The 24,612-nt window shown below is 52.2% G+C and overlaps 1 protein-coding gene across 1 annotated transcript in view; it reads left to right on the forward strand.

Moving 5' to 3' along the window:
- The window catches only part of PTGFRN (prostaglandin F2 receptor inhibitor), a 92,476-nt gene that overhangs the window by 55,996 nt on the left and 11,868 nt on the right, over nt 1-24,612 (forward strand). The window contains exons 2-6 of the mRNA XM_068271013.1: nt 13,447-13,815; nt 18,234-18,653; nt 19,161-19,496; nt 19,898-20,314; nt 22,676-23,071. Of these exons, the coding sequence (XP_068127114.1) occupies nt 13,447-13,815; nt 18,234-18,653; nt 19,161-19,496; nt 19,898-20,314; nt 22,676-23,071 (1,938 nt within the window). The remainder of the gene's footprint in view (nt 1-13,446; nt 13,816-18,233; nt 18,654-19,160; nt 19,497-19,897; nt 20,315-22,675; nt 23,072-24,612) is intronic.

A 24,612-nucleotide genomic window follows, 5' to 3' on the forward strand; every position in this document is an offset into this window, starting at 1 on the left:
CAGACAGAGGTCACCTGTATGATGGAAGGATGGCATGTACAGTGAGGTCACCTATATGTGGGAAGGATGGCATGTACAGTGAGGTCATACTGAGGTCACCTGTGTGATGGGAGGATGGCATGTACAGTGAGCTCATACTGAGGTCACCTGTGTGATGGGAGGATGGCATGTACAGTGAGGTCATACTGAGGTCACCTGTGTGATGGGAGGATGGCATGTACAGTGAGGTCATACCGAGGTCACCTGTGTGATGGGAGGATGGCATGTACAGTGAGGTCATACTGAGGTCACCTGTGTGATGGGAGGATGGCATGTACAGTGAGGTCATACCGAGGTCACCTGTGTGATGGGAGGATGGCATGTACAGTGAGTTCACACAGAGGTCACCTGTATGAGGGAAGGATGGCATGTACAGTGGGGTCACCTATATGATGGGAGGGTGGCATGTACAGTGAGGTCATACCGAGGTCACCTGTATGATGGGAGGATGACATGAACAGTGAGGTCACACAGAGGTCACCTGTATGATGGGAGGGTGGCATGTACAGTGAGGTCACCTATATGTGGGAAGGATGGCATGTACAGTGAGGTCATACTGAGGTCACCTGTGTGATGGGAGGATGGCATGTACAGTGAGGTCATACTGAGGTCACCTGTGTGATGGGAGGATGGCATGTACAGTGAGATCACACAGAGGTCACCTGTGTGATGGGAGGGTGGCATGTACAGTGAGGTCATACCGAGGTCACCTGTGTGATGGGAGGATGGCATGTACAGTGAGGTCATACCGAGGTCACCTGTGTGATGGGAGGATGGCATGTACAGTGAGTTCACACAGAGGTCACCTGTATGAGGGAAGGATGGCATGTACAGTGGGGTCACCTGTATGATGGGAGGGTGGCATGTACAGTGAGGTCATACCGAGGTCACCTGTATGATGGGAGGATGACATGTACAGTGGGGTCACACAGAGGTCACCTGTATGATGGGAGGGTGACCTGTACAGTGAGGTCACACAGAGGTCACCTGTATGATTGGGAGGATGGCATGTGCGGTATATTTTCCTGTTAAACAATACCAGTTGCCTGGCTGTCCTGCTGGTCTATTCGGCTGCAGTGGGGTTGGGGAACAAGCATGCAGCTAATCCAGTCACACTTCAGTCAGAGCGCTTGATCTTCATGCTTGTTCAGGGGCTGTGGCTAAATGTGATAGAGGCAGAGGATCAGCAGGACTGCCAGGCAACTGGTATTGTTTACAAGGAAATCAATATGGCCGCCTCCATGTCCCTCTCGCTGCAGGTGTACTTTAAAACACACAACCTGTAGCTTATTTCTGCATACTGTATGTATGTACTGTTGCATGTGATCGGTATACAATGCTTTTCTTTGGGTGGATAAAACTGTATGTGTTTTTTTTACAAAGTAAATAGAATACTGTATCTTTCTCCACTAAAAAGAAGAAAATATTGAGAAAAAAATACTTCAAAAGCATGAAGAACGCAGAAACCTGCATAACTCTGGCTTTTCCGCACAGACACGCGAGCTCTCAGTAGTCCGCTGTAATTCTGGTCTTGTAGGGAGAGTGCCTGGGTCTCTGGTCCTGAGGGCAGCCTCCACTGACAGGTCCTCTTGCCGCTGGTTTGCATTCTCCTCTATGCCTGGGTCTCTAGTCCTGAGGGCAGCCTCCACTGACAGGTCCTCTTGGCGCTATTTTGCATTCTCCTCTATGCCTGGGTCTCTAGTCCTGAGGGCAGCCTCCACTGACAGGTCCTCTTGCTGCTGTTTTGCATTCTCCTCTGTGCCTGGGTCTCTAGTGCTGAGCATGGTCACCTCTGACAGGTCCTCTTGCTGCTGTTTCGCCTTCTCCTCTGTGTCTGGGTCTCTAGTGCTGAGCATGGCCACCTCTGACAGGTCCTCTTGCTGCTGTTTCGCCTTCTCCTCTGTGCCTGGGTCTCTAGTGCTGAGCATGGCCACCTCTGACAGGTCCTCTTGCTGCTGTTTTGCATTCTCCTCTGTGCCTGGGTCTCTAGTGCTGAGCATGGCCACCTCTGACAGGTCCTCTTGCTGCTGTTTCGCCTTCTCCTCTGTGCCTGGGTCTCTAGTGCTGAGCATGGCCACCTCTGACAGGTCCTCTTGCTGCTGTTTCGCCTTCTCCTCTGTGCCTGGGTCTCTAGTGCTGAGCATGGTCACCTCTGACAGGTCCTCTTGCCGCTGTTTTGCATTCTCCTCTGTGCCTGGGTCTCTAGTGCTGAGCATGGCCACCTCTGACAGGTCCTCTTGCCGCTGTTTTGCATTCTCCTCTGTGCCTGGGTCTCTAGTGCTGAGCATGGCCACCTCTGACAGGTCCTCTTGCCGCTGTTTTGCATTCTCCTCTATGCCTGGGTCTCTAGTCCTTAGGGCAGCCTCCACTGACAGGTCCTCTTGCTGCTGTTTCGCCTTCTCCTCTGCCTGTGATTGGCGTGGTGATAACGTGGCCTGAGGTCAGCATTCCTGGCTGTGCTGTCCCAGAATGCCCTGCGGCCGGCGAGACTGGGCATGTTTCTATGAATAGAAGAGCAGTTGTGTGACGGGGTCACTGATTGGCTGCAGATGATCTCACCGACTCGGGTGAGGTCATCGGTCTGGTGTTGTGGTGAACGAGGGCAACCGGTGACATAACCGCACATTGTCAATGAGGACTCGCCCTGATTCGTAACACAAAGTGACTGACGTGAGTGCATAGTGCAGGTGTACTGCGGACCTGATCCTTGTATAGTGCAGGTGTACTGCGGACCTGTTCCTTGTATAGTGCAGGTGTACTGCGGACCTGTTCCTTGCATAGAGCAGGTGTACTGCGGACCTGTCCCTTGCATAGAGCAGGTGTACTGCGGACCTGTTCCTTGCATAGTGCAGGTGTACTGCGGACCTGATCCTTGTATGGTGCAGGTGTACTGCGGACCTGTTCCTTGCATAGTGCAGGTGTACAGCGGACCTGATCCTTGTATGGTGCAGGTGTACTGCGGACCTGTTCCTTGCATAGTGCAGGTGTACTGCGGACCTGATCCTTGTATAGTGCAGGTGTACTGCGGACCTGATCCTTGTATAGTGCAGGTGTACTGCGGACCTGATCCTTGCATAGTGCGGGTGTACTGCGGACCTGATCCTTGCATAGTGCAGGTGTACTGCGGACCTGATCCTTGTATAGTGCAGGTGTACTGCGGACCTGATCCTTGCATAGTGCTGGTGTACTGCGGACCTGATCCTTGTATGGTGCAGGTGTACTGCGGACCTGTTCCTTGCATAGTGCAGGTGTACTGCGGACCTGTTCCTTGCATAGTGCAGGTGTACTGCGGACCTGATCCTTGTATAGTGCAGGTGTACTGCGGACCTGATCCTTGTATAGTGCAGGTGTACTGCGGACCTGATCCTTGTATGGTGCTGTACTGCGGACCTGATCCTTGTATAGTGCAGGTGTACTGCGGACCTGATCCTTGCATAGTGCTGGTGTACTGCAGACCTGATCCTTGCATAGTGCGGGTGTACTGCGGACCTGATCCTTGCATAGTGCTGGTGTACTGCGGACCTGATCCTTGTATGGTGCAGGTGTACTGCGGACCTGTTCCTTGCATAGTGCGGGTGTACTGCGGACCTGATCCTTGCATAGTGCTGGTGTACTGCGGACCTGATCCTTGTATGGTGCAGGTGTACTGCGGACCTGATCCTTGTATGGTGCAGGTGTACTGCGGACCTGTTCCTTGTATAGTGCAGGTGTACTGCGGACCTGTTCCTTGCATAGTTCAGGTGTACTGCGGACCTGATCCTTGCATAGTGCAGGTGTACTGCGGACCTGATCCTTGTATAGTGCGGGTGTACTGCGGGCCTGATCCTTGCATAGTGCTGGTGTACTGCAGACCTGATCCTTGCATAGTGCAGGTGTACTGCGGACCTGATCCTTGTATGGTGCAGGTGTACTGCGGACCTGTTCCTTGCACAGTGCAGGTGTACAGCGGACCTGATCCTTGCATAGTGCAGGTGTACTGCGGACCTGATCCTTGCATAGTGCAGGTGTACTGCGGACCTGTTCCTTGTATGGTGCAGGTGTACTGCGGACCTGTTCCTTGCATAGTGCTGGTGTACTGCGGACCTGATCCTTGCATAGTGCAGGTGTACTGCGGACCTGATCCTTGTGTGGTGCAGGTGTACTGCGGACCTGTTCCTTGTATAGTGCTGGTGTACTGCGGACCTGATCCTTGTATAGTGCAGGTGTACTGCGGACCTGATCCTTGTATAGTGCGGGTGTACTGCGGGCCTGATCCTTGCATAGTGCTGGTGTACTGCGGACCTGATCCTTGCATAGTGCTGGTGTACTGCGGACCTGTTCCTTGTATAGTGCAGGTGTACTGCGGACCTGATCCTTGCATAGTGCTGGTGTACTGCGGACCTGTTCCTTGTATAGTGCAGGTGTACTGCGGACCTGTTCCTTGTATAGTGCAGGTGTACTGCGGACCTGATCCTTGTATAGTGCGGGTATACAGCGGACCTGATCCTTGCATAGTGCAGGTGTACTGCGGGCCTGATCCTTGCATAGTGCGGGTGTACTGCGGACCTGATCCTTGTATAGTGCTGGTGTGCTGCGGACCTGATCCTTGTATAGTGCAGGTGTACTGCGGAGCTGTTCCTTGTACAGTGCAGGTGTACTGCGGACCTGATCCTTGCATAGTGCTGGTGTACTGCGGACCTGATCCTTGCATAGTGCAGGTGTACTGCGGACCTGATCCTTGCATAGTGCAGGTGTACTGCGGACCGGTTCCTTGTACAGTGCAGGTGTGCTGCGGACCTGATCCTTGTATAGTTGTCAATATTGAGTGCTGATGGGGGAGTCTTGCAGTTAGCAGTGTCGGTGAGTCTTGCAGTTAGTAGTGGTTGATAGTATAGAGCAGTTAGCGGTGTCTGTATTGAGTGCTGATTGGTGAGTCTGGCAGTTAGGGGTGTAGAGCAGTTAGCGTTGTTGGTAGTAGTTAGTAGTATAGAGCAGTTAGTAGCAGTGCCAGTATAGAGCACTGACCCGGAAGCCACACAAGCAGAAGATCTTGGCTGACACATCTTCTGCTAATTGATGTGTAAATTCTGATCAGCGTATTAATTCTCTCCTCCTCGGCAGCCGGGATCTGTGGGGAGTCGCTCAGCTTTGTAGGTCAGGAGATATCACTGTGTGTCTGACATGCATATGAGGGGAGTACAGGGGCTGCCATTACTGACACTGCTGTACTGGCTGCATGCTCTATCCCAGGCGTGACTGGCTGCATGCTGGATTCTAGGTGTGACTCTCCTGGCTGCATGCTTGTTCCAGGTGTGACTCTGCTGGCTGCGTGCTTGTTCCTGGTGTGACTCCGCTGGCTGCATGCTTGTTCCAGGTGTGACCCTGCTGGCTGTATGCTTGTTCCAGGTGTGACTCCGCTGGCTGCATGCTTGTTCCAGGTGTGACTCTGCTGGCTGCATGCTTGTTCCAGGTGTGACCCTGCTGGCTGTATGCTTGTTCCAGGTGTGACTCCGCTGGCTGCATGCTTGTTCCAGGTGTGACTCCGCTGGCTGCATGCTTGTTCCAGGTGTGGCTGGCTGCATGCTGGATTCTAGGTGTGACTCCGCTGGCTGCATGCTTGTTCCAGGTGTGACTGCGCTGGCTTTATACCTTGTTCCAGGTGTGACTCTGCTGGCTGCATGCTTGTTCCAGGTGTGACTCTGCTGGCTGCATGCTTGTTCCAGGTGTGACTCTGCTGGCTGCATGCTTGTTCCAGGTGTGACTCTGCTGGCTGCATGCTTGTTCCAGGTGTGACTCTGCTGGCTGCATGCTTGTTCCAGGTGTGACTCCGCTGGCTGCATGCTTGTTCCAGGTGTGGCTGGCTGCATGCTGGATTCTAGGTGTGACTCCGCTGGCTGCATGCTTGTTCCAGGTGTGACTCCGCTGGCTGCATGCTTGTTCCAGGTGTGACTCCACTGGCTGCATGCTTGTTCCAGGTGTGACTCTACTGGCTGCATTCTTGTTCCAGGTGTGACTCCGCTGGCTGCATGCTTGTTCCAGGTGTGACTCCGCTGGCTGCATGCTTGTTCCAGGTGTGACTCCGCTGGCTGCATGCTTGTTCCAGGTGTGACTCCGCTGGCTGCATGCTTGTTCCAGGTGTGACTCTACTGGTTGCATGCTTGTTCCAGGTGTGACTCTACTGGCTGCATGCTTGTTCCAGGTGTGACTCCGCTGGCTGCATGCTTGTTCCAGGTGTGACTCCGCTGGCTGCATGCTTGTTCCAGGTGTGACTCCGCTGGCTGCATGCTTGTTCCAGGTGTGACTCCGCTGGCTGCATGCTTGTTCCAGGTGTGACTCTGCTGGCTGCATGCTTGTTCCAGGTGTGACTCCGCTGGCTGCATGCTTGTTCCAGGTGTGACTCTACTGGCTGCATGCTTGTTCCAGGTGTGACTCCGCTGGCTGCATGCTTGTCCCAGGTGTGACTCTGCTGGCTGCATGCTTGTTCCAGGTATGGCTCTGCTGGCTGCATGCTTGTTCCAGGTGTGACTGGCTGCATGCTTGTCCCAGGTGTGACTCTGCTGGCTGCATGCTTGTTCCAGGTGTGACTGCTGGCTGCATGCTTGTTCCAGGTGTGACTGCTGGCTGCATGCTTGTTCCAGGTGTGACTCTGCTGGCTGCGTGCTTGTTCCAGGTGTGACTGGCTGCATGCTTATTCCAGGTGTGGCTCTCTGCTGGCTTCATGCTTGTTCCAGGTATGGCTCTGCTGGCTGCATACTCTATCCCAGGCATGACTTGTTCCAGGTGTGACTCTGCTGGATGCATGCTTGTTCCAGGTGTGGCTGGCTGCATGCTTGTTCCAGGTGTGGCTGGCTGCATGCTTGTTCCAGGTGTGACTCCACTGGCTGCATGCTTGTTCCAGGTGTGACTCCACTGGCTGCATGCTTGTTCCAGGTGTGACATTGGTAACAGTGTGCGGTGCAGGTGACTTGGTGCAATAAGTTGCCACGTGAGTATGGTGACACTGCAAAGGATTTTCAGTGGTGATCTGCAGTGCACAGTGCAGTGGATTTGGAGCGAGGTTCTGCAGTGCACAGTGCAGTGGATTTGCAGCAATGTTCTGCAGTGCACAGTGCAGTGGATTTGCAGCAATGTTCTGCAGTGCACAGTGCAGTGGATTTGCAGCAATGTTCTGCAGTGCACAGTGCAGTGGATTTGCAGCAATGTTCTGCAGTGCACAGTGCAGTGGATTTGCAGCAATGTTCTGCAGTGCACAGTGCAGTGGATTTGCAGCGATGTTCTGCAGTGCAGTGGATTTGCAGCGATGTTCTGCAGTGCAGTGGATTTGCAGCGATGTTCTGCAGTGCAGTGGATTTGCAGCGATGTTCTGCAGTGCAGTGGATTTGCAGCGATGTTCTGCAGTGCAGTGGATTTGCAGCGATGTTCTGCAGTGCAGTGGATTTGCAGCGATGTTCTGCAGTGCGGTGGATTTGCAGCGATGTTCTGCAGTGCACAGGATTTGCAGCGATGTTCTGCAGTGCAGTGGATTTGCAGCGATGTTCTGCAGTGCAGTGGATTTGCAGCGATGTTCTGCAGTGGATTTGCAGCGATGTTCTGCAGTGCGGTGGATTTGCAGCGATGTTCTGCAGTGCAGTGGATTTGCAGCGATGTTGTGCAGTGGATTTGCAGCGATGTTCTGCAGTGGATTTGCAGCGATGTTCTGCAGTGCAGTGGATTTGCAGCGATGTTGTGCAGTGGATTTGCAGCGATGTTCTGCAGTGCACAGTTAGCCGTTGCAGGCCATGAGTTGTGAAACGATGGAGATATCTCAGCAGTGAATGTGTAGAGGAACATATAGGATAAGAATTAACCCTTGCCTCCCTGCGTCGCTAGCAGAGTGCCACAGCTGCGCTCCAGACACTGCAGGGTTACCCGGCCGTCACTCATCCTGAGCCGATTGTAATTGTGCCTGCTGGGAAGTGATTTGAGGCCCCAGCGCTGCGTGTGACATGAGGACACATCCCTGCTCCCCATCATGCTGAGCTTCATCAATGTGAAGTGATGTGAGCGGGTGACTGTCTCCGGTACCTGTGTGTGGGGGCAGCTGCCTCCTGTCTCTGCGTCTCAGTATTGTTGCCCCCACATGTGTGATCCAAGTGTGACATCTGCATCATTCACACCGCTAGCTGTGACTCCGCGTACGCCAGATGTCACGCTCCTCTCACAACACTGAGCTAAAGAAAGAACAGCCTGTGATCCCCGTACTGACATCACCAAACCATCTCCTCCTTCCACTACCACAGCCCTCACCAAACCATCTCCTCCCACTACCACAGCCCTCACCAAACCATCTCCTCCCACTACCACAGCCCTCACCAAACCATCTCCTCCTTCCACTACCACAGCCCCCACCAAACCATCTCCTCCTTCCACTACCACAGCCCTCACCAAACCATCTCCTCCCACTACCACAGCCCTCACCAAACCATCTCCTTCCACTACCACAGCCCTCACCAAACCATCTCCTTCCACTATCACAGCCCTCACCAACCCATCTCCTTCCACTACCACAGCCCCCACCAAACCATCTCCTTCCACTACCATAGCCCTCACCAAACCATCTCCTTCCACTACCACAGCCCCCACCAAACCATCTCCTTCCACTACCATAGCCCTCACCAAACCATCTCCTTCCACTACCACAGCCCTCACCAAACCATCTCCTCCTTCCACTACCACAGCCCTCACCAAACCATCTCCTCCCACTACCACAGCCCTCACCAAACCATCTCCTCCCACTACCACAGTCCTCACCAAACCATCTCCTCCCACTACCACAGTCCTCACCAAACCATCTCCTTCCACTACCACAGCCCTCACCAAACCATCTCCTCCCACTACCACAGCCCTCACCAAACCATCTCCTTCCACTATCACAGCCCTCACCAACCCATCTCCTTCCACTACCACAGCCCCCACCAAACCATCTCCTTCCACTACCATAGCCCTCACCAAACCATCTCCTTCCACTATCGCAGCCCTCACCAAACCATCTCATCCCACTATCACAGCCCTCACCAAACCATCTCCTTCCACTATCACAGCCCCCACCAAAACATCTCCTCCCACTATCGCAGCCCTCACCAAACCATCTCCTCCCACTATCGCAGCCCTCACCAAACCATCTCCTTCCACTATCGCAGCCCTCACTTAACCATCTCCTTCCACTACCACAGCCCTCACTAAACCATCTCCTTCCACTACCACAGCCCTCACCAAACCATCTCCTTCCACTACCACAGCCCTCACCAAACCATCTCCTCCCACTACCACAGCCCTCACCAAACCATCTCCTCCCACTACCACAGCCCTCACCAAACCATCTCCTCCCACTACCACAGCCCTCACCAAACCATCTCCTCCCACTACCACAGCCCTCACCAAACCATCTCCTCCCACTACCACAGCCCTCACCAAACCATCTCCTCCCACTACCACAGCCCTCACCAAACCATCTCCTCCCACTACCACAGCCCTCACTAAACCATCTCCTTCCACTACCACAGCCCTCACTAAACCATCTCCTCCCACTACCACAGCCCTCACCAAACCATCTCTTCCCACTACCACAGCCCTCACTAAACCATCTCCTTCCACTACCACAGCCCTCACCAAACCATCTCCTCCCACTATTACAGCCCTCACCAAACCATCTCCTCCCACTATCACAGCCCTCACCAAACCATCTCCTCCCACTATCACAGCCCTCACCAAACCATCTCCTTCTGCACTCCTGGAGACCCTGGAGTCCATCTTTCTCCAACCCTACCACCTCCATCTGCTTCCCTAACTTCTATCTGAAACTCCTCAACCTGAGCCCACTTTCATTTCCTTCCCCAACCTCCAGGATACCCCTCCATATTCTTCTCTGACTCCCATATCCCACATCCATATCCTTCACTCTTCACCTTCCCATCTCAGTGATCACCTGTGCTAATCTTCCTAAAACCTACCACAGCTCGCCTCCAAATCCATCCAGCACCTCCTCTGTCCACCTCCAAACCCTTCCCCAACCTCCACAGCTCACCTCCAAATCCATCCAGCACCTCCTCTGCCCACCTCCAAATCCTTCCTCAACCTCCACAGCTCACCTCCAAATCCATCCAGCACCTCCTCTGCCCACCTCCAAATCCTTCCTCAACCTCCACAGCTCACCTCCAAATCCATCCAGCACCTCCTCTGCCCACCTCCAAATCCTTCCTCAACCTCCACAGCTCACCTTCAAATCCATCCAGCACCTCCACTGCCCACCTCCAAATCCTTCCTCAACCCCCACAGCTCACCTCCAAATCCATCCAGCACCTCCTCTGCCCACCTCCAAATCCTTCCTCAACCTCCACAGCTCACCTCCACAGCTCACCTCCAAATCCATCCAGCACCTCCACTGCCCACCTCCAAATCCTTCCTCAACCTCCACAGCTCACCTCCAAATCCATCCAGCACCTCCTCTGTCTACCTCCAAATCCTTCCCCAACCTCCACTGCCCACCTCCAAACCCTTCCCCAACCTCCACTGCCCACCTGCAGATCCATCCAGCACCTCCTCTGCCCACCTCCAAATCCATCCAGCACCTCCTCTGCCCACCTCCAAATCCTTCCTCAACCTCCACAGCTCACCTCCAAATCCATCCAGCACCTCCTCTGCCCACCTCCAAATCCTTCCTCAACCTCCACAGCTCACCTTCAAATCCATCCAGCACCTCCACTGCCCACCTCCAAATCCTTCCTCAACCCCCACAGCTCACCTCCAAATCCATCCAGCACCTCCTCTGCCCACCTCCAAATCCTTCCTCAACCTCCACAGCTCACCTCCACAGCTCACCTCCACAGCTCACCTCCACAGCTCACCTCCACAGCTCACCTCCAAATCCATCCAGCACCTCCACTGCCCACCTCCAAATCCTTCCTCAACCTCCACAGCTCACCTCCAAATCCATCCAGCACCTCCTCTGTCTACCTCCAAATCCTTCCCCAACCTCCACTGCCCACCTCCAAACCCTTCCCCAACCTCCACTGCCCACCTGCAGATCCATCCAGCACCTCCTCTGCCCACCTCCAAATCCATCCAGCACCTCCTCTGCCCACCTCCAAATCCTTTCTCAACCTCCACAGCTCACCTCCAAATCCTTCCTCAACCTCCACAGCTCACCTCCAAATCCATCCAGCACCTCCTCTGTCTACCTCCAAATCCTTCCTCAACCTCCACTGCCGACCTCCAAATCCATCCAGCACCTCCTCTGCCCACCTCCAAATCCTTCCTCAACCTCCACAGCTCACCTCCAAATCCATCCAGCACCTCCTCTGCCCACCTCCAAACCCTTCCCCAACCTCCACAGCTCACCTCCAAATCCATCCAGCACCTCCACTGCCCACCTCCAAACCCTTCCCCAACCTCCACAGCTCACCTCCAAATCCATCCAGCACCTCCTCTGCCCACCTCCAAACCCTTCCCCAACCTCCACTGCCCACCTGCAAATCCATCCAGCACCTCCTCTGCCCACCTCCAAATCCATCCAGCAGCTCCTCTGCCCACCTCCAAATCCATCCAGCACCTCCTCTGCCGACCTCCAAATCCCTCCAGCACCTCCTCTGTCCACCTCCAAATCCATCCAGCACCTCCACTGCCCACCTCCAAATCCATCCAGCACCTCCTCTGCCCACCTCCAAATCCATCCAGCACCTCCTCTGCCCACCTCCAAATCCATCCAGCACCTCCTCTGCCCACCTCCAAATCCATCCAGCACCTCCACTGCCGACCTCCAAATCCCTCCAGCACCTCCTCTGTCCACCTCCAAACCCTTCCCCGAACTCCACTGCCCACCTCCTTCCTCAACCCCCAGGATACACCTCCATATCCTTCCTTCTTCACCTTTATTTTATCTCTTTCCCCAATGGCTAGAGCTTGCTTCCGTCTACTTTCCCTAATGGCGAGAATCTGCGAGCACCTCCCAGAGCTCCCTTTTCCATCTCAGTTTCAAATCTGCACAGCTCATCCTCCTGAAACCTGCCCTCTCCTTGTAAAACTCTTCAAATCCAGCTTACCCTGTGATAGTGCCTCTATCTCCTGCCCTCATTCCCAGAGACCCCCCATTCTGCACTGAGCCACATACTATCAGCCTCTGCATTGGCCTTCTGCCTCCTCCTCTCAGATCTGGGCCTCCCCCCTCCCCCCTCATTCCCAGAGACCCCCCATTCTGCACTGAGCCACATACTATCAGCCTCTGCATTGGCCTTCTGCCTCCTCCTCTCAGATCTGGGCCTCCCCCCTCATTCCCAGAGACCCCCCATTCTGCACTGAGCCACATACTATCAGCCTCTGCATTGGCCTTCTGCCTCCTCCTCTCAGATCTGGGCCTCCCCCCTCATTCCCAGAGACCCCCCATTCTGCACTGAGCCACATACTATCAGCCTCTGCATTGGCCTTCTGCCTCCTCCTCTCAGATCTGGGCCTCCCCCCTCATTCCCAGAGACCCCCCATTCTGCACTGAGCCACATACTATCAGCCTCTGCATTGGCCTTCTGCCTCCTCCTCTCAGATCTGGGCCTCCCCCCCCCCCTCATTCCCAGAGACCCCCCATTCTGCACTGAGCCACATACTATCAGCCTCTGCATTGGCCTTCTGCCACCTCCTCTCAGATCTGGGCCTCCCCCCTCATTCCCAGAGACCCCCCATTCTGCACTGAGCCACATACTATCAGCCTCTGCATTGGCCTTCTGCCTCCTCCTCTCAGATCTGGGCCTCCCCCCTCATTCCCAGAGACCCCACATTCTGCACTGAGCCACATACTATCAGCCTCTGCATTGGCCTTCTGCCGCCTCCTCTCAGATCTGGGCCCTCTAGGCTCTACATAGTATTGAGTGAAGAATTTGTCTATTGTACCGATTGCCTCTTGCAGAAAAGTGTCGCCTGGTACACAAATCAATTTGCCATCAAAGCGACGGACCAAATCGATAATTTCCGCCATATCCAATCTGCTCCCGATCGAGAACAGGATCGCTTTTTAGATCAGTACTGCACAAAATATCGGGAGCAGATCGGACATGTCCTAAATTATCGAATCTGACGGTAAATTGCTTCGTATGTACCAGGCATAAGCCGGCAAATGAAGCAGCTTTCTGTTTGTCGATAACCCAGCAACTAAGTTATAACAACTGTAGGATCGGATAATTGTCTTCTGATTTGACTTCTGTAGCTGCCTCTCCTGTGTGTAGCGTGATCTGCATATGAAGTATTTGCTCCTCCCTTATTGTTTTGTCTTTTGTTCTGACCTCTGCAGTCCAGCTTCATTTGTCTGCTCTTTCCCCTCAGGACCTAAGCTTGATGAGTGACAATAATCTGTGTTGTATCTCTGATGTCTGGGCCCTCATTGACCTCTTCTCTCTCTCTTTGCAGTGGTTGTGTGGGGCCGCATTGTCCGGGTCCCTTCCAGCCCTCTCCTTCGAGTGGAGGGCACGGATATCGCCATACCTTGTAATGTTACGAACTATGAAGGCCCCCCTGAACAGAACTTTGATTGGATGTACTCCTCGGGGGCCGGCCCTGGATTGGAGCTCGTCAGTACCTGGGACGATGGCTTCACGAAGCCGGTGTTTTTAGACCGGGTCAAGGCGGGAGAGATCAGTTTACAGAGAGTGAGCAACGATGAGGTTCTCCTGCTGATTAAACAGCTGAAGCCATCCGATGAGGGGAACTACACCTGCTCTACCCCCAGCACGGACGCCACGTTCAGCGGCAACTACGAGGCCCACGTTCAGCTGAAAGGTAACATGAGAAATGGAGAGGAGTGCTCCTCAGGGGAGGGGCTTATCGGGAGTCTGACAGAGCATTGCCTAAAGCAGGGAACCTGTCTGGGCTTCACTTCCTGACTCTGTCATGGTTGTTAGTCGCATTAATAGGGATGATAAACTGAGGTGCAAATATTTCTGAGTTCGTGCAGGATTATGTAAATTTTTATGCAAATATATGCATCTTGAAAATGGACCAATCAATTTAAGCCTTGGAGGGACTTGATTGGTCCATTTTTCAAGCTGCATATATTTGCATACAAATTTACATAATGCTACATGAACTCGGAAATCTTTGCAAATCATTGATCATCCTGAGCCAGTAATGGTTCCACAGTCATGGCGCTGGACTGTGATCTCTGGATGTGGCTCAGAAGGTCACAGGGTTGCGTGGCTCTGTTCGCTATCACAAAGTCATGCAAGATGGACGTGGCAAGTTGATTGGCCTAATGGGCTGCTTGTCAAGTGACAGGCAGCCTACTGAGTCAATCAAAGCACTGGGATCACGTCCTAGAAAGCCACAGGACCCGCCGGGGCTCAGGGCGAGAGGAGTGGAGCGGCCGTTATTACCAAGGAGCGTGCGTTAGTTACCAGCGCACACTACCATGCGCTACCTCAGGATAGCGTGCGCTGAGCTCGCACTCCTCTCATTAAGCTGCGCTGCTTGATGAATCAAGTCCGTAGCGCGGCATCAATCCACGTAGCGATAACCGTGGATGCTGGACTTATTGGTGGACATTCTGCTCACTAAGCGCAGAAACCGCCCGAACATATCAGCACAGATTACACACCACTTCTTCTTCATATGGGAACAAAGATGGGGCTTCCCTGGGCCCCCCTCTGCCTGGAGAGACTCGGTGTGACTTCCAAACAACTGCTGGAATTCTAGGGAGATTAGGTGTGAGATCTCACCAGTAGCAACATGTGGGCCAGCTCCACTCTTCATTGGCTGATCGACATGAGGCATGATGGGATGCTGCTGCTTGTGCCAAGGACAGGTTCCCTTTACTGACAGCTTCCCTCTCCCAGGATTGGTCAGGAGTGTTTGTTGTACACCCAACTATTCTCTGCACTGTATCAGGAATGTCTCCTAAACATACAGGTATATACTGCCACCCTGTGGCCCTTCCAGGAATCACAGCCCAAATGTTCTGTACAACTGCTTATTATGTATTTATATAGCACTGACATCTTCTGCAGCACTGTACAGAGTACATAGTCATGCTACTGACTGTGCTCAGAGGGGCTCACAATCTAACGCTACCATAGTTATAGTGTAATGTCCTACCATATTTTTATTATGTATTTATATAGCACTGACCTCTTCTGCAGCACATTACAGAGTACATAGTCATGTCACTGACTGTCCTCAGAGGAGCTCACACTCTAATCCCTACCATAGTCATAGTGTAATGTCCTACCATATTTTTATTATGTATTTATATAGCACTGACCTCTTCTGCAGCACATTACAGAGTACATAGTCATGTCACTGACTGTCCTCAGAGGAGCTCACACTCTAATCCTACCATAGTCATAGTGTAATGTCCTACTATAATAATAATAATAATAATAATAATAATAATAATAATAATAATAATAATAATAATAATAATAATAATAATTATAATTATGTATTTATATAGCACTGACATCTCCTGCAGCATATTACAGAGTACATAGTCATGTCATTGACTGTCCTCAGAGGAGATCACAATCTAATCCTACCATAGTCATAGCCTAATGTCCTACCATATTATTATTATGTATTTATATAGCACTGACATCCTCTGCAGCACTTTACAGAGTACATAGTCATGTCACTGACTGTCCTCAGAGGAGCTCACACTCTAATCCTACCATAGTCATAGCCTAATGTCCTACCATATTATTATTATGTATTTATATAGCACTGACCTCTTCTGCAGCACCTTACAGAGTACATAGTCATGTCACTGACTGTCCTCAGAGGAGTTCACACTCCAATCCTACCATAGTCTAATGTCCTACCATATTATTATTATGTATTTATATAGCACTGACCTCTTCTGCAGCACTTTACAGAGTACATAGTCATGTCACTGACTGTCCTCAGAGGAGCTCACACTCTAATCCTACCATAGTCATAGTCTAATGTCCTACCATATTATTATTATTATTATGTATTTATATAGCACTGACATCTTCTGCAGCACATTACAGAGTACATAGCCATGTCACTGACTGTCCTCAGAGGAGCTCACACTCTAATCCTACCATAGTCATAGTCTAATGTCCTACCATATTATTATTATGTATTTATATAGCACTTACATCTCCTGCAGCACTGTACAGAGTACATAGTCATGTCACTGGCTGTCCTCAGAGGAGCTTACACTCTAATCCTACCATAGTCAGTCTAATGTCCTACCATATTATTAGTATTATTATTATTATTATGTATTTATATAGCACTGACATCTGACTCCACAGCCCTTGTCCCCCTGCACAGAGGATGGTGATTAACCCTCCCTCTGCCAGAAGCATTGCCATGACTCTCTCTGCTGTAACTTTAGAGTATATTGTGCAGCATGTTTCCCTCAGTGAGTCCTGAGTCCGGGGACTTGTGTAACCAGCAGTAGACAGTGCGATCCGGCCTCCGCTGCAGCACTCCGAGGGTTAACTGGTGTCATCCTGATGAGTGGAGAGCCAGAGGGCAGCCATATTGTCTGGCCTCTGCCCCCCTGAGGGCTCGGCTCCTCATTGTCCTCCTGAATTCCTCCATGGCCTCCTGTAGGGTGGGACAGTGTTCACAATAAGCAGCATTTATCAATGTGTCGGTGAGAAGAAAGGCCTCAGACTGAGCGTATTGCCAGTGGCAGCCAATCACAGCGTCCCGGCCCCTTAACTGCCCTGCGGTCTGATTAGTCACCCTGGATGTGACTGGCTCTTCTCTTCTAGACATTCCCAACATCCTCCAGCCGAGTATGAGAAAGTCAAGCAGATGTCCGTGTTCAGAGGCCACACAAGGGCTCTCTATGAAGGACGAGGATGACCACATGGATGTCCCCCTAAAGACTTCTTTACATGTTTCTTCCCCTCAGCTAGGATGTGCACATTTCCAATGACTGTGGTCTTCTTCTGATTATACCGGTCTGGTGGCCTCCTCCACCTGTTGTAGCTCACACTAGACATTGATAGACCTGTGTCATAAGGGTCCTGGATGAACCTCTTGTATATAGTGTGTGTGTCAGTGTGTGTGTCAGTGTGTGTGTGTGTGTGTGTCAGTGTGTGTGTGTGTGTGTGTGTGTTAGCAGCAGATAAGACAAGACAAGACAAATAACATTTATATTGCTCTTTTCTCCTTGCGGACTCAAAGCGCCAGAGCAGAGCAGCAGCCACTAGGGCGCGCTCTATAGGCAGTAGCAGTGTTAGGGAGACTTGCCAAAGGTCTCCTACTGAATTAGTGCTGGCTTACTGAACAGGCAGAGCCGAGATTCGAACCCTGGTCTCCTGTGTCAGAGGCAGAGCCCTTAACCATTACACCATCCAGCCAACAGATAATTTGTTACTGTAGGAGGAAATCAGTTGGTTGCATTTGATAGGTATTCCCAGTCAGTGTTGTTCTTTCCCCCGCTGCCGAGTCATCTGTGCTCTCCAAGCGTTCTTGCTGATGCCGGTCTCCCAGCAGTGGTGGTTGCTCATACAATGACAGTTTCAACACCACCGTTGCTCGGGCATCAAATGATGACACCGTTTTCTCCAAAGTAAGTTTTCAGGTTTCCTAATCACACCTGAGTAAGCCTAACCCTAGTGGTAGCCTCAGCCTGCAAGCATTGGTCTGCAGATGGTAGAGTAGCCATCACACAACCTCAACCCACCATCTGCAGACTGTCCTCTAGATGTAGCACAGCAGGTCCCGCTCATACCGGCCCCATGGTATCTGCAGTATAGGAGTGAACAAGCCCTCACGGTTCTCCAGTTGGTGGGTTTCCATGATTGTTGGGCGGAAAAGAATTGGCACAGTGACAGATCTTTTGTTCTGCAGATGATTGGCCAATATTGGGTATTTCCTCAGATCTGAGACTGCAAGACCCCTCATGTGCCTAGCGCTAACGTCTCCCTCCCTCCAACATTAACCTTAACCCTTTAAGTTTAGCTACCCCTACTTGGAGGCCTCCTGACTAGAACAGACAGGTGTCCCATCTTGTGAACTTTGCATTTGTTGCCTGTAGGAAGTAGAGGAACCGTAGTGTAGATGTTGCATGACATGAAATTGTTGATTGACACTTATTGTAAATTGTGGAACTGTCGAGTTGTGTAGTATGTTTGATTACTCTCTATATTTGGTTGGTAATGTGTTTATGACGATATTCTGGTAATTTTTGGTCCCATCTTCTTTCTTCTTCCTTGCAGTGATCTCTGACACACTGCGACTGATCGGTCCAAAGGGTCGTCTGACCAACGTGCGCAATGTGACAGAAGGGGGCTCCTTCCAGCTACAATGCCAGGCGGCCGCCAGTGGTTCCTCTGCTCACACTCACCTGTCCCTCACCTGGGAGCGGCAGACAGGAGGCTCCACCTCCGAGGTCCTGACCCTCACCCACCTGGGGCGTTTCCAGCCTGGAGCAGAGTACGCAGAGCGCTATGGCAATGGAGAAGTACGATTGGACACCTCGGGCTCTGACCTGTACCAGCTGACTGTAGAGGGCGCTCACCCGCAGGATAGCGGGCAGTACAGCTGTGTGGCCCGGACCTGGGTACAGGGGGCTGATGGCTGGGACAAGATCCAGGAGAAGAAGGTGGCAGTGGCCCAAGTGGAGGTTCACCCACTGGGTAAGTCATGGGAGGGCACCAGTGGCAGCTCTATGTATTTGGCAATTGTTGTAATAATAGAATAGGAACTGCAAGTTCTGAAACCTGCTGGGTAAACGGCTACAGAGTTTTATTGGCTCCGTTTCATCTGTGGAATTTTTCATTCAATTTAGAACTTCAAACTCCTCCTGACCATCCCTAGTTAGTACCCATCAAGTTTGGGAGACTCTGCCTGCTGTAATGAGATGTTCAGTGTCTCCCCCTAGTGGAGCCCGGCATGCCATGCGTCAGTCAGCTGAGTAGTGTGGAGGAGGCGGGGGCTACCAGTAACCCTGAAGAGGTGATATTGCAGGACATGCTAGCTCGTAGGGCTTCACTGGAGACCTTGTCCACCATGGTGGTTAATAGTAACCTGCAATGAGTCCAGAATGAGAGTGGAGAGATGAACAGATGCTGAGGGTAGTGTTTGTAGACTGTGGAGCCGCCTGTTACTAAATGTCTCCTCACTGGACTTCTCTCCTTCTGCAGATCTCACAGTGACCGTGCCAGAGACCACAGTGGAGGTCCCAGAAGGAAGCCCCCTCACCCTGACCTGCCAGTTGGCAGTAGATGGCGATGTGCCCGTCACGTTCCAGGTCCGGTGGTTCTGGTCCCACTCTGGAGAGGTTCAGGAGCTGCCCGGTGGTCCAGGACCAGAACCTGCCCAGCAGAAGATGCAGACCCACCAGCTGGCGTTACCACAAGCGCGGGATTCTGGGGACTACACGTGCCAGGGAACTGCTTGGACCCTGCTCAGGAATGGCAGCTGGAGTAAGGCTGCAGAGAAGATGTCTGCTCCCATTAAGGTCAACGTGCTCAGCAATGGTGAGTGACCCCTGACAGCTCATCCCGATACCCTGTGAGGCATGACGGGTCCGTGCTAACTGCTGTGTATTCTGTCTTTGTCCACACTGACTGCTGTGCGTTCTCTCTTTGTCTGCACTGACTGCTGTGTATTCTCTCTCTTTGTCTGCACTGACCGCTGTGTATTCTCTCTCTTTGTCTGCACTGACCGCTGTGTATTCTCTCTCTTTGTCCATACTGACCGCTGTGTATTCTCTCTTTGTCTGCACTGACCGCTGTGTATTCTTTGTCTGGACTGACCGCTGTGTATTCTCTCTTTTTGTCCACACTGACCGCTGTGTATTCTCTCTCTTTGTCCACACTGACCGCTGTGTATTCTCTGTCTTTGTCTACACTGACCGCTGTGTATTCTCTCTTTGCAGTGCCGGCCCTGCAGGTGTCGCTGAACACGTCTGTTGCCCCCCTCATGTCAGATGACCCCACAGAGCTGTTGTGTCATGTGACTGTTTCAGGGGCCCCGCGCCTCTCCGTGTCTTGGTACTTCACCTCATTGCCGGGGCCCCATCCTTCGGCTGGCACGTCTGTGTTGGTGGGCTCTATGAACCAGGACTGGAGCCTGCAGGTGGGAGAGCGCTATGAGCAGCGCCTAGAGAGAGGGGATCTGATCTTTTCCCGCCGGGACCCCAACACATTTTCTCTACGCCTCCAGTGGACGTCTGAGGAGGATCGGGGGAGCTATCATTGTGAGGGCACTGCCTGGAAGCTGCAAGCTGACAACAGCTGGGCCGCAGTGAGCAAAGCGAGCTCAGAGCCCATCACTGTCTCCTGGGCTGCAGAAGGTGAGCGGCAGCATGTGTGTACATAAAATGTTTGTGCGCGCCACGTGGTATCTGTCCTTCCTGTGTGACCCGTTTCTGTTTCCTGTGCCTACCCGTTTCCTGTGGGCCACGTGTGACCTGTCCTACCCGTTTCCTGTGGGCCATGTGTGACCTGTCCCTCCTATTTCCTGTGGGCCACGTGACTTGTCCTTCCTGTTTCCTGTGGGCCACGTGTGATCTGTCCCTCCTATTTCCTGTGGGCCACGTGACTTGTCCTTCCTGTTTCCTGTGGGCCACATGTGACCTGTCTCTCCTATTTCCTGTGGGTCACGTGTGAATTGTCCTTCCTGTGGGCCACAGGTAACTTGTGGTTCCTGTTTCCTGTGGGCCACGTGTGGGTTGTCTTTTCCATTGGCCATGTGTGACTTGTCCTTCTGGTTTCCTGTGGGCCACGTGTGATCTGTCCCTGCTATTTCCTGTGGGCCACGTGTGATCTGTCCCTCCTATTTCCTGTGGGCCACGTGACTTGTCCTTCCTGTTTCCTGTGGGCCACATGTGACCTGTCCCTCCTATTTCCTGTGGGTCACGTGTGAATTGTCCTTCCTGTGGGCCACAGGTAACTTGTTCTTCCTGTTTCCTGTGGGCCACGTGTGGGTTGTCTTTTCCATGGGCCATGTGTGACTTGTCCTTCCGGTTTCCTGTGGGCCACGTGTGACCTGTCCTACCCGTTTCCTGTGGGCCATGTGTGACCTGTCCTTCCTGTTTCCTGTGTGACTTGTCCTTCCTGTGTCCTCTGAGCAGTATTACAGTTTGTCGGCTATGGAAGGCATTTCTTCACTCGATCTCTCCTAGCCTCTCTCTGTTGCATCTCTAGTCTTCTTTATTTCTCTCTTCTCTCCTTTCTCTCGCCTCTCTCTTTTACATCTCTCCTCTCTATCTTCTCTGCTCTCTCTTCCTTGTATTTTGTCTCATCTCTTCATTCGTCTTTCCTCTTTTCCCTCTATTTTGCCTTTTCTCTCCCTTCCTCCGTTCCTCTCTGCACTCCTCCTTTTGCCCCAAGGTCTTTCCCTCCTGTGTTAGTAAGTCTGCAGAGTGGTGTGCTATGATCCCAGAGCTGCAGCTCTTGTGTGGTATCCGTACGTTGCTGACTCATGTATTTTCTGTAGTATATCAAAATGTACAGTGATATCCTGGTAAACCTTCCTGTCTGCCCCGCTTGTCCCCTCTCTGATGCCTTCCTGATTACCTCATTTCCTGTCTGCCCCTCTTGTCCTCTCTCTGATGCCTTCCTGATGACCTAATTTCCTGTCTGCCCCGCCTGTCCTCTCTCTGATGCCTTCCTGATTACCTCATTTCCTGTCTGCCCCGCTTGTCCCCTCTCTCATGCCTTCCTGGTGACCTCCATTTCCTGTCTGCCCCGCTTGTCCTCTCTCTGATGCCTTCCTGATGTCCTCATTTCCTGTCTGCCCCGCTTGTACTCTCTATGATGCCTTCCTGATATCCTCACTTCCTGTCTGCCAGCTTGTCCCCTCTGATGCCTTTGGGATGACCTCATTTCCTGTCTGCCCCGCTTGTCCCCCCTCTGATGCCTTCCTGATGTCCTCATTTCCTGTCTGCCCGCTTGTCCTCTCTCTGATGCCTTCCTGATGACCTAATTTCCTGTCTTCCCCGCCTGTCCTCTCTCTGATGCCTTCCTGATGTCCTCATTTCCTGTCTGCCCCGCTTGTCCTCTCTCTGATGCCTTCCTGATGTCCTCATTTCCTGTCTGCCCCGCCTGTCCTCTCTCTGATGCCTTCCTGATTACCTAATTTCCTGTCTGCACCGCTTGTCCCCTCTCTGATGCCTTCCTGATGTCCTCATTTCCTGTCTGCCTCGCATGTCCTCTCTCTGATGCCTTCATGATGACCTCATTTCCTGTCTGCCCCGCTTGTACTCTCTATGATGCCTTCCTGATGACCTCATTTCCTGTCTGCCCCGCTTGTCCTCTCTCTGATGCCTTCCTGATGTCCTCATTTCCTGTCTGCCCCGCTTGTACTCTCTATGATGCCTTCCTGATGACCTCATTTCCTGTCTGCCCCGCTTGTCCCCTCTCTGATGCCTTCCTGATGTCCTCATTTCCTGTCTGCCTCGCATGTCCTCTCTCTGATGCCTTCATGATGACCTCATTTCCTGTCTGCCCCGCTTGTACTCTCTATGATGCCTTCCTGATGACCTCATTTCCTGTCTGCCCCGCTTGTCCTCTCTCTGATGCCTTCCTGATGACCTAATTTCCTGTCTGCCTCGCTTGTCCTCTCTCTGCCTTCCTGATGTCCTCATTTCCTGTCTGCCCCGCTTATCCTCTCTCTGATGCCTTCCTGATGACCTCATTTCCTGTCTCCTCAGATTCTGCGCTCGTTGTGAATGCCAAGCTGATCAAAACTGTGTCGGCGGCAGGAGGAACCTTTGAGATGATGTGCACCGTGCAACCCAAAAACATTCCCTTCCCCCAGTACTCTGTGCAGGTGACCCTGAGACCCCCGGAGAGTGCTGCGGCCCCCGTCAATGTCATCTCTGTGAGCCGCGACGGAGCGACACGCCGGAAGCCGTCCAGTGTCACCAACACCTTCCTGGAGAAGGGGAAAGAGGGCGTGTACATCTTCAGACTCTACCAAGTGCAGAACCAGGATGTAGGAGCATACCAATGTGTCATCACCGCCTGGACGCAGGGAGGAGGCGGGGCCTGGCATATGGTGCGCAATCAGACGACCAATCCGATCCAGCTGGAGTTCCGCAGTTCCGGTGAGCAAGGGGAGAGGAATGGGTGCAGGGGTGTAACTGTAAATCTTGGGGTCCCCAGCAAAACTTAGATGGGGGCCCCTTAATGTTCCCACCCTTCTCTTGCCTCCCCCTGGTGACCCTCACAGCCTGGAGGCCTGTCTCACAGATCTTCACACCCATAACAAGTGCAGCCACAAAACACCTGATCTGCAGTATCAGAGGAAGGGAAGGTTAGTAGTTGGGGGCCCCGAACACCTCTGAACCCCCTTGCAGTTGTAGGGGCTGCTCGTCCAAACCCCCCCCCCCCTTCTGCCCCCGAGTTACGCCTTTAAAGTGAACCAGAAACTAAGCACCCTCATGTATTTTACCATATATATCAGTGGGAACATTAGAGAAAACCCCTACCCTGCTCTCTGCTTCATTCTTCCCTGCTCAGCCTGCTTGTTTTCAGCCCTGATGAAATCCCCAGCTGAGCAGTCTGCCTTTGCTCAGGAATCATTACAGCTGAGCCACAAGGGGGCAGGCTTGGGCTTGAAAAGACATCAGAGAAGACAGACTCGGCTATAATGATTCCTGAGCAAAGCCAGACTGAATGCTCAGTCAGGGATTTTATCAGGGCTGATAACAAGCAGGCTGAGCAGTGAAGAATGAAACAAAGAGCAGGGTAGGCGTTTTCTCTAATGTTCCCACTGATATATATGGTAAAATACATGAGGGTGCATCGTCTCTGGTTCACTTTAAGTGGGTGATTCAGAGTCCCCAGAGCTGAATGCAGTCCCCCTGGCTGCCAGCAGAGGGGGCTACAGACAAAGTATGTGTATTCATAGAAGGGGAGAAATGCTATAACACACAGCACTGCACATGTATTTGTATAGAAAATAATTATCAAATACAAACCCTGGAAAGAGATGCACCTAAATCGAATAGGCTCCGTGTAGGTTTCCATGGCGATCACCCTATTGGATTTGGGGGCATCCTTACCCAAGTTTTGTATCTGATAATTAACCATTTTTCTATAGAATTACATGTGTAGTGTTATATTAATTTTTTCCTTTTTATGAATATGCTGTAAACAGTTGCAGCGCCCCCTGGTGGCCAGTCTAGGGTTTGAGTGCAAATACTATTTCGTAATTCACAGACAGGAAGAGCAGGATTATCCACCAGGCAACCTAGGCAGGTCGTGTATTCGACCCCACAAGTGGGGCTTGCACTCTTTTGCAGGTAGGCACTTGCCTGTTTTTAAGTAGCGCTGCTCATTTCCTTGCTATGTACTAATGTAATTCGTTTTTGGTCAGCTGCTCCCACTTAACAGCCATGCTTTTGGTGTATTTGCAGAGCTTCTGTTTGGGTTCAAGGTGTGTTTGTAGTTCCTGGGGGGGCTCAGCGCATCTCTGATGGAGGCCATTCGGAGGCGGCCTGGTGTTGCGCTGATCCACCTTTTGCACAATTTTAAACCTAGGCAGGTGATTGGGGCTTAGTGGGTGTCAAGGAGCCCAAAGCCTAGGATAGTGCACCGGAGTTCCAGATGGAGAGCAGGCGGAGCCATTCTCACCCCACCCACT

Source organism: Hyperolius riggenbachi, chromosome 2 (assembly GCF_040937935.1).
Source record: "Hyperolius riggenbachi isolate aHypRig1 chromosome 2, aHypRig1.pri, whole genome shotgun sequence".
Classification (NCBI taxonomy): Eukaryota; Metazoa; Chordata; class Amphibia; order Anura; family Hyperoliidae; genus Hyperolius; species Hyperolius riggenbachi.